General features: G+C 52.3%; 3 protein-coding genes across 3 annotated transcripts in view; 1 reads left to right on the top strand and 2 right to left on the bottom strand.

Annotated features, from left to right (window-relative positions):
* The window catches only part of LOC129554866 (fer-1-like protein 4), a 44045-nt gene extending 38733 nt beyond the window's left edge, over nt 1-5312 (bottom strand). The window contains 14 exon segments of the mRNA XM_088844362.1: nt 236-341; nt 400-462; nt 744-804; nt 806-873; nt 990-1050; nt 1559-1717; nt 1981-2057; nt 2209-2259; nt 3752-3753; nt 3852-3949; nt 4046-4079; nt 4082-4130; nt 4497-4552; nt 5234-5312. Coding sequence (XP_088700488.1) covers nt 236-341; nt 400-462; nt 744-804; nt 806-873; nt 990-1050; nt 1559-1717; nt 1981-2057; nt 2209-2259; nt 3752-3753; nt 3852-3949; nt 4046-4079; nt 4082-4130; nt 4497-4552; nt 5234-5312 — 964 coding nt within the window.
* A 1493-nt stretch (nt 5313-6805) lies between these two features.
* LOC129562949 (transcription elongation factor SPT4-A) lies at nt 6806-7434 on the bottom strand. The gene has a single exon (XM_055436460.2). It carries the CDS (start codon nt 7409-7411, stop codon nt 7058-7060), a length of 354 nt encoding a protein of 117 aa, XP_055292435.1. The 5' UTR covers nt 7412-7434; the 3' UTR covers nt 6806-7057.
* Nucleotides 7435-10966: 3532 nt separating this feature from the next.
* SPAG4 (sperm associated antigen 4) lies at nt 10967-15504 on the top strand. Its single transcript, XM_088843626.1, has 12 exons — nt 10967-11276; nt 11704-11886; nt 12212-12278; nt 12463-12524; nt 12765-12808; nt 13088-13113; nt 13241-13349; nt 13567-13642; nt 13787-13902; nt 14478-14645; nt 15150-15239; nt 15355-15504. Exons 1-12 carry the CDS (start codon nt 10967-10969, stop codon nt 15502-15504), a joined length of 1401 nt encoding a protein of 466 aa, XP_088699752.1.
* The last annotated feature ends 839 nt before the right edge of the window (nt 15505-16343 follow it).

Genomic DNA, 16343 nt, shown 5'->3' with positions numbered 1-16343 from the left:
TCAGGGGGCCCGGCGGGATGCGCAGGGTGGTTGTGGAGGCTGGGATTAGAATTCTGGACAATGGCCGGTGTTCAAGTCCGGCTCAGTAGGGAGGAGCAGGAGTACGTGCCAGTCAGCCGTTGAAAGAGACAGCTGTCTTACAGGTTAGTACACTGGGCTCGGTGCCCAGCGGGTCTGCTTCCCTTGTCCACGCAGAGTCTCAATGACGGGGTCGGGGAGGGGGCGGTGTCAGTACCTGGCTGTTCGAAGATCATGCCCAGGTCCATCCTGCAGGAGCCGATCCGAGTGGCCATAAAGGGAAGGGTCTGCAAATGGAAAGCCCGGGGAAAGGTGGTGTTAGTCTGGATCTTCGGCATCTCTCCTTCTCTGACGGCAACCTCTCACGCCTAACCCTCTCACCGTGATCTCCAGCAGCAAGTTCTGGAGGTGAAGCCGGGTCTCGTGAAATTCAAACAAGAAGTACTGAGTTGAAATGGGGAAGCAAGAGAAGTGACAGCAGGTTATACGTGAAGGGTTCACACCCTCTGGCCCCTAGCCTTGTAAAGAGAACGCCCTTTTTCCCCACTTTCCCACTCCACCCCAATTCGGTGACCATACCCCTTTGCACCCTTTCCAGCACCGAGTGCTTGGCCCCAGGCCAGCCAATAGGCTCATTTCCCCCCCAGGCCACGCCCCCTCACGCACAGTTGTCCCCCTGGGTCCCGCCCACTCTCTCGGGCTACTCCTTCCCTGGTTGTGCCCACCTGGTTGTAGAAGGGGCAATTGGTGGTGCACTGCATGGCGGTTACTCGGCGTTGCTCTCCAACGCACGGCCACATGAGGATTAATGTTGACTCCCACCAGCTTCTGGGCCTCCAGCACCGTGACCCCCACCTGAAGGGTGAGGAAGGAGGAGGAAAGGAAGCCAATCTGCCATGGTTAGAGGGAAGAATGTGTGTGGAGAGCTGATGGTACTCCCCAAGGGTTTGGGCCTGGAGGGACAGCCATACTTGAAAGTCCTGGGCCCTGGACACCTGGAAAGGATCCCCGCGGGCCAGGCCCCGAGCTCGGCTGCAGAGAGGGGGTTACAGTCAGCTCTCACTTCACTTCCTCCCCCTCTGCACACACACTCTTGATTGGTGCTAGTGCTGAGATTTCTCCCCCTAAACTTTTGGTTTCTAAGTTCTTCCAGTCTTGTCTGGCCTCCATCTCAACTCAGAATTTGACTCATTTCTGGAGCCCTAAAGCCATTCGTTCATTCCACAAAGACTGATGGAGCGCCTGGCACCTACTCTGTTTTAGGCACTGGAATGCTGCAGAGAACAGAAGAGGTTAAATTTCTTGCCCTCATCAAGCTGGCATCACCTTCATGGTTTCCAGAAGCCATGTGTGAGTCAGTGTAACTGTGTGACTGTGGCAGTGTCTATACCGAAGAGTGAATGACTTTTGACCCCAGGATATCCACTCCCCACCCATACCCTTGGAACCCTGTTTGTGAGGGTGGACAGGCATGGGCCTGCAGGTATGAGCAGGTGAGGTTGACAGACACACTGAGCAGGTGTGCAGGGCTACAAATTACCTTTTGAGTGGGCTGAACACAACGCCAGAAAGCTCCAAATCAGGCTCATCATCCAGCTCCAGCTCCAGCTCATTGTCCTCATCATCCTGCTGATCTGCTCCTCGAGCTAGCCTGCGGCCCAGTGCCACTGCCCACTGCTCCAGTCGGGCCTCCCCAGGCCTGACAGGAAAGGCCCTCCAGGAACATGTCTGGGACCTCTCACTTGTCTCTGGGCACCCATCTCTGATGTCCCTGACTCTAGGACCCATCCCTGACTCTGAACCTGAGAGCCCTCTAATTCCAGAATTGACCGCTTATTCTAGGACTGACTTCTCACCCTGGAATTGGTCCAGTACTGATCCCAGACCCAGGAACTGACCTCACATCACTGGGTCCCAATCCCAAGACTGACCCTGTAACCCAGGTCATCCCCACATACTTACTCCAGCTCCTGGAAGCCCACATTGGGGATGATCAGCTCTGAGCTGGGAGAAAGAGAAATGACAGGAAAGGGCCAGGTCTGACTACAGAGCTACAAACTGGGCAGCATGAGTGCAAGAGTCATCGCATCCAGCAGATCCACAGGGGAACTGGTTACCATTCTCCTCTACTGAGGCCTGCCTGGGCCTTGCTTAGGTGGGTGGGAGGTTTACCTGTCACCTGCAATTTACTCCAATTGCAACCTCTAGAGGCTGGTACTGCAGGTCAAGTTCCACCTGGACCTAAAGCCAGATCCACAGTGGGCCTCAGGCCACACAAACTACCCTGAGGCTAGGAAAACCCCAAAGACAGTGCCTTTTTATCCATCTGTAAACAGAGACCCTCCCGGCCCCATCTGTGGTGACTTTGGTTCCTCTCTGATCATTAATAGTAGTGACCGAATGTGTGAAATTGTTAGTCACTCAGTTGTGTCTGACTCTTTGCGACCCCATGGACTCGTGGACTATAGCTTGCCACACTCCTCTGTCCATGGGATTTCCCAGGCAAGAATACTGGAGTAGGTAGCCATTCCCTTCTCCCAGGATCTTCCTGACCTAGGGACAGGACCCAGGTCTCCCACCCTGCAGGCAGATTCTTTAGCATCTGAGTCACCAGGGAAGCCCCAAATAATAGTGACTACTTATAAACTGTTAAGAACTTACCAAGTGCAAGTAACCTCTTGAAGGGGCCCAACACAACTCCAAAATTCTCTCATTGCTCTTGGAAATACACTAATGTGGCCTTCACAGCTCTACATGGTCTGGGCCCTGCCAAACTTTCCAGCCACATCTGCTAGGGGATCTGCTTTGCCCTGCACCCCAGTTATGCTATCTCAGGGTACTGGGCTTTTGAATATGCTGCTTCTTCTGCCTGGAACAGTCTCTCCTCCCACTTATTTAACTCCTATCCTATTTTTCAATTCTAAGCTCAAACACTACTTCCTCAGGGAAACTTTTCTGAACCCTATATAGGTCACATCTCTCCATTATGCATTCTTCCAGCCCCCTATCAGCTATTTTGTAACATCCGTTACAGGCATTTTTACATTCATTTTTGTGAATATTCTTTTTGAACTTTTTTTTTTTTTTTTACTGTGCCAGGTCTTCATTGCAGCTCACAGGATCTTTAGTTGCAGCATCCAAACTTTTCTTTACAGCTTATGGGATCTTGTTCCCTCACCAGGGATCAAACTCCAGCCCCCTGCATTGGGAGCATGGAATCTTAGACATGGAACTACCAGAGAAGTCCCTGAATATTTGTTTAATGTTTGCCTCTCTCTGTAGATATGGAGTTCTAGGAGGGCAAGTCCTTATCTGGTTTTGCTCACCACTCAATCCTCATGCTTAGAACTACACTTGGTTGTAATCAGAGCATAACAAATGATGGCAGGCTGAGTGAAAAACTTGACATTTTGTAGGACTCCACATAAGGTAAGTGAGGAAACGGGCTAGAGAAGCTGAATAACTTGGCCAAGGTCTCAGATGGGAAGTGGAGGACTTGAGATTTGAACCCAAGTTTATTTCTGTGAGGCTGCGCTGACTCCCCTTGAAACACCAGGAAAATCCATCCAGGCTCATCTTTGTCTCCCACAAGAAATGCACCTGGTGCAGGGTCATGGGGCCAGAACTTCTTATCTTCTCCCCTTGCCACACCCCTGGCCCTCAGAGCCGAACCTGATTCTTGGTCCCGGGAGCTGTAATCCAAGACACCCTGACTCAGGCACCGTGTTACCACTCCTGTCTGGGTCTGAGTTTTCCCTTCTGAGAAATGGAACCCACTTCTAGAGGGACCCTCAGGCTTGAGGGTGGCAGGCTGGGAGGCTGGCAGAACTCACTGGAGACACGCAGATTCTTGTCCACCAAGGCCTCCCACAGCACCAAATGCCCGGCAGTCTGTAGCTGCTGCAGGGAGATCACAAGTGTCCCCAGAGACCTGGGGGTGCAGCATGAAACAAAAGAATGACCCAGGAGAATGGCCCCAAGGGCCCCTCTACCCCATTTGCATCCTTGATTACCCAGGCCTACTCACCTGGGGCTGAACACATGGCTACAATTGACCACCTAGAAAGACACTCCCCAGCCAGAGGAGCCCCATAGTGTGGCCAACAGAAGAGCTGGGAATAGGAAGAACCTTGGATATCCTAATGCTGGGCTGACACTGACCCCCAATCCATAGCCTATTCCCAAACCTGAAATAGGAGCCAACAAATTGAGAGCTAACTCCACAGCTGATCTCCTAAACCAGAAACCATTCCTCCCCAATTAGGGCTGATCTGGGTCTAACTATCAATCAAGAACTAATCTCCCCAGTCTTGATCCTGACTTGTCCCATACTGAGTCTAACCTCTCGAGCATTAGACAACCCCACCTCCTGAGACTGTACCTCCTCCCCGAATTCAGGAATAAACCTCCCAGCCCCAGGATGGACTCAGATGGGCTACAGATCAGCTTCTCCCCATCTAGAACCCAACCCCACTCACCTCACCTATATCTGCTTCTCGACTGCAGTGAATTCTCCTCGTTTTCTGGGTAAAACCTACTCAGAATTCAATCTAGTCATTTATCATCTCCTCCCCCTCAGTTCAGTTCAGTTCAGTTCAGTCGCTCAGTCGTGTCCGACTCTTTGCGACCCCATGAATCACAGCACGCCAGGCCTCCCTGTCCATCACCAACTCCCGGAGTTCACTCAAACTCATGTCCATCGAGTCGGTGATGACATCCAGCCATCTCATTCTCTGTTGTCCCTGTCTCCTCCCACCCCCAATCCCTCCTAGCATCAGACTCTTTTCGAGTGAGTCAACTCATCGCATGAGGTGGCCAAAGTATTGGAGTTTCAGCTTTAGCATCAGTCCTTCCAATGAACACCCAGGATTGATCTCCTCTAGAATGGACTGGTTGGATCTCCCTGCAGTCCAAGCGACTCACAAGAGTCTTCTCCAGCACCACAGTTCAAAAGGCATCAATTCTTCTCCTCCCCCTACACACACACAAATCATCTCTCCATTCAGTCTTGGCCCAGAGTCCAAACTCCCTGGACTCACCCTCAAAGAGCCATAGAAGATACGGAGGGAGGGAGGCAGAGAGATGGAGACATTGGGCTCGAGGACAAAGGAGACAAACTGTAGAGATGCCCAGAGATGAAGTGGGGGACCCGGGGAGAGAAGGGGCCAGAGCTCCCCATTTCTAAAAATTCTTAGAGCATCCCTGCAGACCTCACCTCGAAAGCTGAGCGTCACTTGTCAGTCATGGGTGCTTGGCAGACCCGTTAGTTGCCGCACACACACAGTCAGAGCCATTGTCCCAGGGCCACTGGCTCTGCCACTGCCCGCCTGCCCTCCTGACCACCTGAATCGCCTCTGACTCACTGGACTCACCCAGCAGGTTCAGCAATCCCTGCCCTTTAGTCAAACACAAAATCAGCAGGCCTGGGGGTCACGGGTAGGGAGGGAGTGAAAGGACAGAAGGATAGGGGTAAGTAAGGTCCTTGTGGGCAGTTTAGTCCTCCTTGCCTGCCCCAGCGTCAGCCTCTGTCCTGCATCCTTATTGGTGGGGGCAGATGCGACCAGATGGGGATGGAGGCAAGGGGAGAGGGCTGGACCCAGTCTGGCCTCTGCTAGCCTGTGAGAACTCAAGAACATGGGGCCTCATGTTGTTCCCTGTTCACCTCTCAGTCAAGCAAATTAAAACAACGTTAAAAAAAAAAAAAGTGAATCGCCTAGCCCCCAACATTAGCATGTAGGCACTCAACATATTTTTTGAATTAATGAGTGAACATGTGTCCCTAGCTTGCATATAGCAGGTATTCAAAATGCTGCTTCTTTATTTATTTTTTTTTTTTTCACATCACTTTATTTTCATAATCACAAAAGTCTTGAAGTAAATGAAACGTAATCACTTTCGTTCTGAACAGATGGGGAGCAAGAAACTTAGGGAAATAAAAATGAGGACCCTGGGACTTCCCTGGTGGTCCCGTGGCTACAACTTCATGCTCTCAATGCAGTGGGCCTGGGTTCAAACCCTGGTCAGGGAACTAGGTCCCACCTGTCACAGCTAAGACCTGGAGGAGCCAAATAAATGACAACAATGACGACAAAAATGGGGACACTACAGGATTTATGACAGAAATTTAAACAGATGAGAATTTATGATAAATATTTAATTCTAAAACAAGTAATTCACCTTGGTGAGTAGCATGACATGACTCAGGAGTCCCTACTAGGCCAGAGACGAAAGGAGAGGCCCACCTCCCAGGGAGGCCAGAACTAACCAGAGCAGGACCCAACAGTAACCTGAGGGTCTCCAGTTGGGGGAACGTAGGGAAGGTGGGCAGGGGGAGGTCAAGGGAGCCACTGGTGGGCCTAAAGTTTAGGAAGAACTGAACAAAGAAGGGAAAAAAGGTATTAAACTTAGTCACAGGAAAATAATACTTGCACAAGTATTACTTACCCTCAGGATTTTAAGGGATAACTGCTGTGCCAGGTCTAGAGGGCAGAAGGCGGCAACCACAGACACCAGGAGTACCAGGCTGACACGGTTGCCTAGACTCAGGACAGCAGACCTTCTGAGACCCAAGGAAGCACATTCAAAAGGCTACAACTCTGGAGGCTCAGAGATGGATCACGAAGAGCAGAAGGGCTCTGCTGCTCTGGGAAGATGCCTACTGGGCAGTGCGTTCTTACTGCGCCCAGCTAAGGGAAAGAGGGAGGGAAGGCTTCTGTTGTGGGCTTAAGAACATTTCTAGGGGTTCATGTTTATTGGCATCTGACCCACAGTCCTGCCTATGAGCAATGATGCAGCCCTGGGCTGTAGGTAGGAAAACTAGCATCCTACTCTCCACTGAATTCAGTCTCTACCCACCCCCCACAGTAGTCCAAAGAGGATAAAAATGGCCCAAGGACACACTGGGCTGATCTGCTAACAGTCGGCTGAGTCTTAGTATCGGAGGGCAGGACGTGTTTGAAGTTCTGCCCATTTAGCTCCACGACAGAAAACAAGCAGTGGCAGAGACGAGGAGGCAAGATGCTGGCAGCCGTGCGCCTTCCTAGGTCTTTATGGCCGTGTCTCTGGACTTGTAGGCCACGCCTCGACTCTTCAGCTCCCGTACAATTCCTTGGGGCAGGCGACCAGTGACGGACACTGCATACACGCCTGGCTTAAAGTTACTGACTCGCTGCCACTTGGAGACCCAGCTGTCCTCTGGACTCATCATCGCGATGATTCCATCAAAAGAAGAGCTGGTGCAGTCATATACCATCTCTCGGTTACCCTTCATCTGAAGGTATGCATCACAATTGTCACAGCCATCATATTCAAACTGGTCTATAGTCTTGACCAGCGAACACAGCAGACACGCCCGCAGATGCCGCAGATCCTTCGGCACCGTCTCCAGAGCCATCCTCTCGCAACGAAGAACAGCGAAGGAATCTCTGCTTCTTTTTTTAAAGATTTATTTAGCTATTTATTTTTATTTTTTGGCTGTCATGGGTCTTTGCTGCTGCACGTAGCAAAGTAGTTGTGGCACATGGGCTTAGTTGCTCCACAGCATGTGGGATCTTCCCAACCAGGGATAGAGCACACGTCCCCTGCATTGCAAGGCAGATTAACCACTGTAACGCCAGGGAAGCCCCAGAACATTTCTTAACCAAAATCTTTGGGTTTACTGGTGGGACCATAGATGGTCTCCAGGGATTGTGCAAACCCTTGAAATTGTCTAAAATTTTGAGCATGTGTGCATGTTTCTGGACATAGTCCTCCTAGCTTAGGTTATTAATCCTGGAACAGATGTGAAGTACTTTGAATGAATGAAGGAATGACTGTGTCTCACAGTCTGAACCCGTGAGTTGAATGCATGGAGTAACTGTGTTGAGTGCATCTCACGGCCATCGGTGACACTGCCTATATACAGAACACATGCTGTGTCACCCTTGGCGGAGGGGGGAGGAGGTGCCACCACAGAGGTGATTCAGGCATTTCTTCCAAATAGCTTCATGGACTCCAACACCAAACAAAGCCTAGATCCCCATCGGAGCAGGAGAGGGTCAGGGCTACACTGCTCAGGGGAGGGAGGCCAGAGGGGCTTCCTTGAGGAGCAACTGCTTAAATTGGACTTTGAGGACAGGAGTTCAGCAGAGAAGGGCATCCAGGAAGTGGGAAGAAATGCAGGACATGTTCCAGGACCTATGTTTTGTTCAGCTTGGCCAGAGTACAAAGAATGTATCAGTCAGCAGCAGCAGATAAGAGGAGGCAGTCAGAGGAGGCAGGTCTTGCTGGTTCCTTGAACCAGACGTGGTCACTTCCTGTGTTTCGACTGCTCCATCTCAGCACAGATTTCCCCTGCTGTCCTAAGGCAAAGTGGCAAAAAGTGAAAAAGCAGTCGCCCTAGGATACATCTTGCTATTGGATGTTCAAAATAAATCTGAACGAAGCACAGATGCTCACAGACAGTTCAAGGCTGTGGAGGCTTTATGCTGAGATGCTGAGTTTGTAGTTCTTGGGGAAGGAGCTTGGCGGTGCCAGTCTTGCAGCTCTGGGTGCAAGCTGCCTCTGTAACAGCTCACTGGGAATGCTGTTTTTGCTTTTTGCCTTTTTTGTGAAAGTGAAAATCTTCAGGTTTCTTTTGGTCAGCAAAAACCAGTACTAAAATAGGTCTTTTGTAAAAAGCAAGGGATAAGTGTACTGAGTTTGGAGAGTCTCATTCTGCCTATTCCCCAGGTGTAACGTGCTCAAATGAGTTTTTGGGCCTATACAATACCAGACAAGAGGCATGGGTGAGTCTATTCCTAAGCAAGGTTACACCTAAAAGCTCCCAGAAGTTAAGAGAGGGCTTCATCTCCCCATTTGACAGATGGAGACACAGGGACCCAAAGGAGGGTGGAGAGGGGACCAGAACTATTAGGTGTCACTGCTTTAGCCTTCTCTTTCCTCCCTCCCCTGAGCTCTGTGGCATCTAGTCAAGCAAGGTATTTTTGCTTTGTTTTTTTTTTTTCTTTTTTAAATTTTATTATTTTTTTTGGCTGGATGGGGTCTCAGTTGCAGCACACCCGATCTTTCACTACAGTTTTTGGGCTTCTCTCTAGTTGGGGTGAGTGGGCTCTATATTTGCGGAGTGTAGGTTTAGTTGCCCCACGGCATGTGGGATCGTATATCCCTGACCAGGGATTGAACCAGTCTCCCCTGCATTGGAAGGTGGATTCTTAACCACTGGGCCACCACGGAAGTCCCTCAAGTGAGTTATTGATGCCTCTGGAAGCTAACACAGGTGCCTCCTCTTTGGGTTGGAACACACCCTGGCAGGTTCTCCCTGGGCCTCGACCATTTAAGAACTCCTACATCCACATCCTAACATTCCAACAAAAATAGGATGTGGTGGAAAGAATACTAAACTCCAGGGCAAGGTTTTGGAATTCCAACTGCTGTCACTCATTGTGTGGTTTCCAGAAAATCCTTTCTCCTCTCTGGGCCTGGTTGCTCACTGTGTAATATGCACGGAATGAACTGCGCTGCTTTTCAAAGTGTGGTCTTTAATCAGGATCACACGTGATTGTTAAAAACACACGTCTTGCTCCCACTCCAGAAACACTAATATAATATCTCAAGGTGTGGCTGGGACCTGAATTTCCAGAAGCCACTTTGGTACTATTCTGCTGCACAGCAGGAATTTGGGAACATCTGGTCTCTTGACTGTGACTAAGTGTGATTCCTTTCTGTTCTAGGTGACTCAGATAGTCTGAGTGTCCGTATGGAGATTGTTGTTGTTTAGTTCACCCAGTCGTGTCTGACTCTTTGCAACCCCATGGACTGCAGCATGCCAGACCTCCATGTCCCTCACCATCTCCCGAAATTTGCCAAGTTCTTGTTGGTTGCATTGGTGATGCCATCCAGCCATCTCATCCTCTGACGCCCTCTTCTCCTTCTGCCCTCAATCTTTCCCAGCATCAGGGACTTTTCCAATGAGACAGCTGTTCGAATCAGATGACCAAAATACTGGAGTTTCAGCTTCAGCATCAGTTTTTCCAACAAGTATTTAGGGTTGATTTCCTTTAAGATTGACTGGTTTGATCTCCTTGATGTCCTAGGGACTTTAAGGAGTCTTCAGCACCACAGTTTGAAGGCATCAATTGTATAAAAGAACAAAAAGATATGGTGATTGAGGAGTACTAAATTCCCCACAGACCCCTGGTGAATATGGGTCCAGAAGAGATCACAGATCCTTGAGGTCAGTGTTCTCTGACCTGATGACTAGGATGAGAGGAGGAGCCTGAAGGGTTTTTAGAGCAAAAGAGACTAAAAAGACTGTATTGAGAAGTGCCACATGGGGGTGATCCCTTGCCCCTTCTTAGCATCTATTCCTTCATAGATACATGAGCATCTACCACATGCTACATTCCATGGGGTCACAAAGAGTCACACGACTGAGGGACTGATCAACTGAACCACACTACATGCTAGATAGAAACTATCGTGGTGCTGAAAGATATAGTAGTGAACACAACAAAAATCTCTGCCTTCATAAAGCTTACTGCTCTACTGGGAGTGGCACGTAATGAAGAACGAAATAAAACACATAAGTGCTAAGGGGAAAAACAAAGCAGGAAGGGGGACAGAAATTCTTTCATGTTAAGCAGTAGTTTTAGACACGGTGTTTTGGGAAATGCTGCAACGTCATTGCTTGCTTTAACTTGGGAAAGAATAAGGGAGACTGCCAAGGCTCCCAGGGACGTCACGACTGGCTCTGTGACGCCGGCCAGCGTTCTGCGGAAACGGTGGTCTCCTCTATGAAGTCAGCAGCCAGGCCCAGTTACAGAGGAGAGGGTTGCAGCAGGACACAGGGCCCGCCGGCTGCACGCGGGGTCGAGGGGTCCGGGCGGCGCGCACCCGCTGAAGGAGGGCCGAGGGACTTGGAGGCCACGACGGTGCCTTTGGCATCGGAAGGCCACAGCCCCGGGTCAGGATGCGGCGAAGCCCCCGCCCGGGTTCAGCCGCGTCCCAGCACAAGCACACGCCCAACTTCTACAGCGACAACAGCAACAGCTCTGTGAGCGTCACCTCGGGGGACAGCTGCGGGCACCGGTCATCTGGGCCGGGGCCCGGGGAGCCCGAGGGCAGACGAGCCCGGGGCTCGAGCTGCGGTGAGCCCTCCTTGAGCGCTGGAGTGCCCGGAGGAACCACATGGGCTGGAAGCTCTCGGCAGAAGCCGGCGCCTCGGAGCCACAATGGGCAGACCGCCTGTGGCGCGGCAACCGTGAGGGGCGGGGCCTCGGGTGCGGGCGGGGTCGAGCCCGGGTGAGCGGAGGGAAGGGGTGGGGCCTAAGGGGTGGGGGTTGGTGCGGAAGTGGGACAAATCCATCTGGGCACCTCCTAGGGGGCGGGGCCTGAAGGGGAAAAAAGGAGTAGGCAATGAATAAGAGGGTCTCGGTGAGGTGGATGGTCCTGGGAAGGGGCGGAGAAAAGCTTGTGATTGGGCACCGCCGAGGAGGCGTGGCCTCTGTTGTTAGCTCCAGCCGCTACCAGGCAAATAGGGGCGCATCAAGACCTAAAGCTGGGGGCCGCACCACCGTTTGGGGGGTGGGACAACGACTAGACTGAGCTTCCCGGGGTGGGGGGCGGGGCCCCAGAGTGCTGCAGGAGCCCAGGGTTGTGGATTCTGTGCGACCGAAACCTGTGAGGCTGCCCTGCTTCTGGGCTAAGGGAACCTGCAGCCAGGTCCTGGGGAAACAGTGAGCCTGCGGTACACAAGGCCCCAATGGAGCCCTTGGGCTCCCGCAGAACCGGCTGGCTCTCCCGCAGTCTCTGAGGAGCAGCTCGACCTTCTCCCGACTCTGGATCTGAGGCAGGAGATGCCTGCCCTGCAAGTGTCCAAGAGCTTCCTGAGTACGGGCCAAGCCAGCCCAGATCCCCTCTGACCCCTCTGGCTCCCCTCTCCGAACTCCGTTTCTCACCTCTGAGGCCCTGTTTTCAGTTCTGAGCCCCCTGCCCATGTCTGATTGTCTAGCCCCTTCCCTGAGCCCGACCCACCTTCTCTAAGAATGAGAATCCATTCTCCTGGTTCCCATCTAAATCTCCTAGCCCACCCCTCTCTTCCTGAGTCCCCTTCCTAAGTTTTTCTGAACCTCCAACACCACTCTGTGAGCCCCTCCCCCATCTCTTTCCCTCCCTAAGCCTAGTCCCTTCTCTGAGCCCCCTTTCTTCTCCTCAGGCCTACTCTTCCAGGTGCTGAGCGTGTTGTTATCCCTGGTAGGAGACGTGCTGGTCAGTGTGTACAGGTCAGAGGGAGGGAAGGGGGAGCCCCAGGGGCTGCTCTTTGGAGGGGGTGGGGAGCAGGGCCAGACCCGGCTGAGGCTCGAGCCGATTCATACCTGTGTTCACAGGAGCTGGGTCTAGGACCCTGGGGTGGGGGCTGGGGATTCTCTGGGGTCTCCGGGCCTCAGCCTCCCTTCGGTTCCTCAGGGAGGTCTGTTCCATCCGCTTCCTGCTCACGACTGTGTCACTGCTGAGCCTCTTTCTGGCAGGTGAGAGGGTGATCAGTTCCCGGGGCCCCAGCCCTGGTTGCTTTGAAGCCAAACCTGATACACTTTCCTTTATATCCTTCAGCCCACTCAGTCCCTTCAGAGGCTCACAGTTCTTCACAGTCCCTTTCAGAGCCTTCCCTCCTCAGACTGAGCTCCTTCAAGCCTCTTTCCCCCCACTGTACCCTTTTCCCCTGAGAAACCTCCTCCCTTCCCTCCCCCTGAGACCACTCCTTTTTCCAGCACTCTGGTGGGGACTCCTGTACCTCGCCCCTCCTTTGGAAAATGTGAGTCGGGGAGACTGTCCTGGGGTTGGGTGGTTGGCAGGCTATAAACCTGGAGGTTGTGGGGAGTCCCCTGGGCACTAGGGAGGGGTCAGTGCCAGAGGCTATCACCCTAAGGAAAGACTGGCTATAAACAGGAGATTTCTGGTGGACTGTGCCCAGAGGTGCTTGCGGGTCTGTCTTGGAGAGATGCTGGAAGGTCAGGAAAAAGGGGTAGGCAGTCCTCGGAGAGGTGGGAGCTAAGCAGCGCTGTTTTTTGTCCCTCCCTCCTCCCTCCACTAGGAACCTAAGGAGATGCTGACTCTAAGGTGAAAGAGGGCACTGGGGTGGGGAATTGGGGGCCTCAAAGTGCTTCTGTCGGGGGTGGGGAGATCCTATGGGAAGTGCCCAGGGGAACAGGGAACCAACTGCAGCGTGCCAACCTTCTGCCTGCAGCGAATACCACGAGCGCGTGCGCTCCCAGGGGCAGCAGCTGCAGCAGCTCCAGGCTGAACTGGTTAAACTCCACAAGGATATGTCCAGCGTTCGCGCCGCCAACAGCGAGGTGAGTCCCGCGGACGCAGCCTGCTCTCGGAACCTGGTCCAGGAGCTAGGCCGCTGGGAGCCTGGCCCCGTGGCTCCTTCCGTTGTGCAGTCCCCGCTCACCTTGGAGCCATGCTCCCTCCGGCCTTAAGGCCGGTACCGGAGCCCCCGAGAACTCCGCCCAAGTATAAAGCCTGCCCGCAAGCCCCGCCCCTCAAGGCTCCGCCCTCTCTTTTCAGAGAGTGGCCCAACTCGTATTCCAGAGGCTGAGTGAGGACTTTGTGCGGAAACCCGACTATGCGCTGAGTTCTGTCGGTAAGATCCAGAGAGAGATGAGACTCGGAGACGCAGACAGAACTATGCACAAGATCGGCCCAGAGAGACAGACCTCAGACGGACACTGCCCTCGCTGTGGGTCTGGCCTGGGAGCCCCTGACTAGTTGCTTCTTCCTGCTCCAGGAGCGTCCATAGATCTAGAGAAGACATCCCAGGACTATGAGGATGCGAACACAGCTTACTTCTGGAATCGCTTCAGCTTCTGGAACTATGCGCGACCGCCCACGGTTATCCTGGAGGTGGGCCTGGAACCAGGATCCCAGAAGGGAACCAGGGGCGGATTCTGGAGAAAGGATCCCACAGCTTCCTGGGGTTGGACCCGACTTAGCTGAGGGCGTGGCGCCAGGGGGACCCTGCTGGGCATAATTTAGCCGCCTGGAGGTGGGCCTGGCTTGCCTGGGGTGAGGCTCTGGGTGAGGTGGAGGACAACATACATAATACTGGAGAGACCTGGCAGTGCTTCCCTGGTGGCTCAGACAGTGAGAAATCTGCCTGCAGTGCTGGGTTCGATCCCTGGGTCAGGAAGATCCTGTGGAGACGGGAACGGCTACCCACTCCAGTTTTCTTGCCCAGAGAATTCCATGGACAGAGGAGCCTGGTGGGCTACTCCATGGGGTCACAAAGAGTCGGACACGACTGAGCAACTAACACTTTTTGGCACTGCTAGGGACTGGAGTCCTGGGTGGAGTTCTGGGTGGGCCCTTGATAGGGTCAAGCTGATGGAGGGGCCTACCAGAACCAATGCCCAGGAGGCTGGGGATGGGACACAGTTGCTCAGTCCTGTGGTTCTGAAGATATATTCATCCCCCTGCAGCCAGATGTGTTCCCTGGAAATTGCTGGGCTTTTGAGGGCGACCAGGGCCAGGTGGTGATCCGGTTGCCGGGTCGTGTGCAGCTGAGCGACATCACTCTGCAGCATCCACCACCCTCTGTGGCACACACCCGGGGAGCTAACAGCGCCCCCCGTGACTTTTCAGTCTATGTAAGTGGGGCTGAGGCCAAGGAGGTGGGGGCTTTTCCTACAGAGCACAAGGCAGTCATGAAAACTGGGGCTACTGAGTCTTTGCTTGCTCCATCCATAAAATGGAGATACTACCACTTGCCTCTCAGGGTTGCCATAGGTCTTCAATAACCATACCATATTCAAATATTGGTTAATGGTTTATTGAGTCCTTAATCTGTTTTGAGTACTTTACATGGATTTTATATCCTTGCATCCACACAACAACCTATGAAGTGCTATTATCTCTCCGCTTCACAGATAAGAAAAAGTAATTCTCAGATAGGGGAGGTAACTTGCCCAAGGTCACACAGCTAAGTGGTCAGGCTTAAATCTGCAAGTTGACGTCTTTGAACCCAGATTCCACACTCTATCATCCTAACACCGAAAAATAAATGAGAGTATGCATACAACTACTGAACACAAAGTAGGTTCTCAACACCTCCACCTGTGTCTCTGTTCCTGCACTCATTCTTCACTTACCAGGGCCTCCAAGTTGATGATGAGACTGAGGTCTTCTTGGGGAAATTTACCTTCGACGTGGAGAAATCTGAGATTCAGACTTTCCACCTACAGGTACGTGGGTCTCTGGGAGGTGAGGGGTCTAAGAGAATGGGACGGTGAGGGAAGATTGGGGAGGAAGGCAGCCCTTGGGAGGGCAGACATTGGCATCATCCATTTGTTTCTCCAGAATGACCCCCCAGCTGCCTTTCCCAAGGTGAAGATCCAGATTCTAAGCAACTGGGGCCACCCCCGTTTCACGTGCTTGTATCGAGTCCGAGTCCATGGTATTCGAACCTCAGAGGGGGCAGGGGACAGTGCCACTGGGGACGCCCATTAAACATGCTGATTGTTGGAGTAAAGTGGAAGTCTGTGCTGAAAGAAGCTGGATCAGCGCTGGGAGGTCTGTTGTGGGCAGGGAGGCTGGCACTCTAGTTGTCTTTGGTACATAAATGTGGTGGGGGGCATCTATCAAAGTGCCTGCTTCTTGGAGAAGCCCAGATCAGTATAGTAGCAGCAGTAGTTCATGTGTGTGGAGTGCTTACCATGTACCTAAGATAGTACTCTGGATGTTATATGCCTTTTGTAACTAATCTTCACAACCACAGAGGGAGAAACCGTTCACATCAGGAAAGTTGCAAGGTCACACAGCTAGTGAAGAACTGAGCCACAGTGGGACCCTGAGCCTACCTTTCTCTAGACGTTGCCTTCTTGCAGAGCTACCAGTCGGCATGAAGCCGTGCTGTGCCCCTCACTTCTCACCCCAACTCTTGCTAGGTGCAGGTAGAGGCAGAACTTCCCCTTTTTTCAGGTAAAATCTTAGGGAGACTTGAGAACCTGTAGGAGGCATTTGAGTCAGAAATGATGCAGGCCTGATTGTCCCTACTCAGATTGTTTTCACTAAAACTTGAGTGTTCAACTATGCTAGGAACAGTACAGGTGGTAGAGTATTGACCAGTCCCTGACCTCCAGAAGGCTGACAGGGAAGAGAAGACGCTCCAGAAAATGGGACAATTCATTTATTGATCCAAGAACTCTTCATTCCAAGGGTCAAAAGTAGAATTGGAGGGAAAAAGATGGAGGAGATGGACATCAAAGGATTAATGAGTTCCACCCGGGCAGAGGGTTCGAAAAGGGGAAAAAGTGTCAAAGAAACACATGCAACATCTTGTCTGTTAG

Source organism: Moschus berezovskii, chromosome 15 (genome assembly GCF_049115385.1).
Source record: "Moschus berezovskii isolate FMDL1 chromosome 15, NW_MosBer_1.0, whole genome shotgun sequence".
Lineage (NCBI taxonomy): Eukaryota > Metazoa > Chordata > Mammalia > Artiodactyla > Moschidae > Moschus > Moschus berezovskii.
The sequence above is the reverse complement of the archived record's forward strand: the minus strand, read 5'-3'. Positions and strand labels throughout refer to the sequence as shown.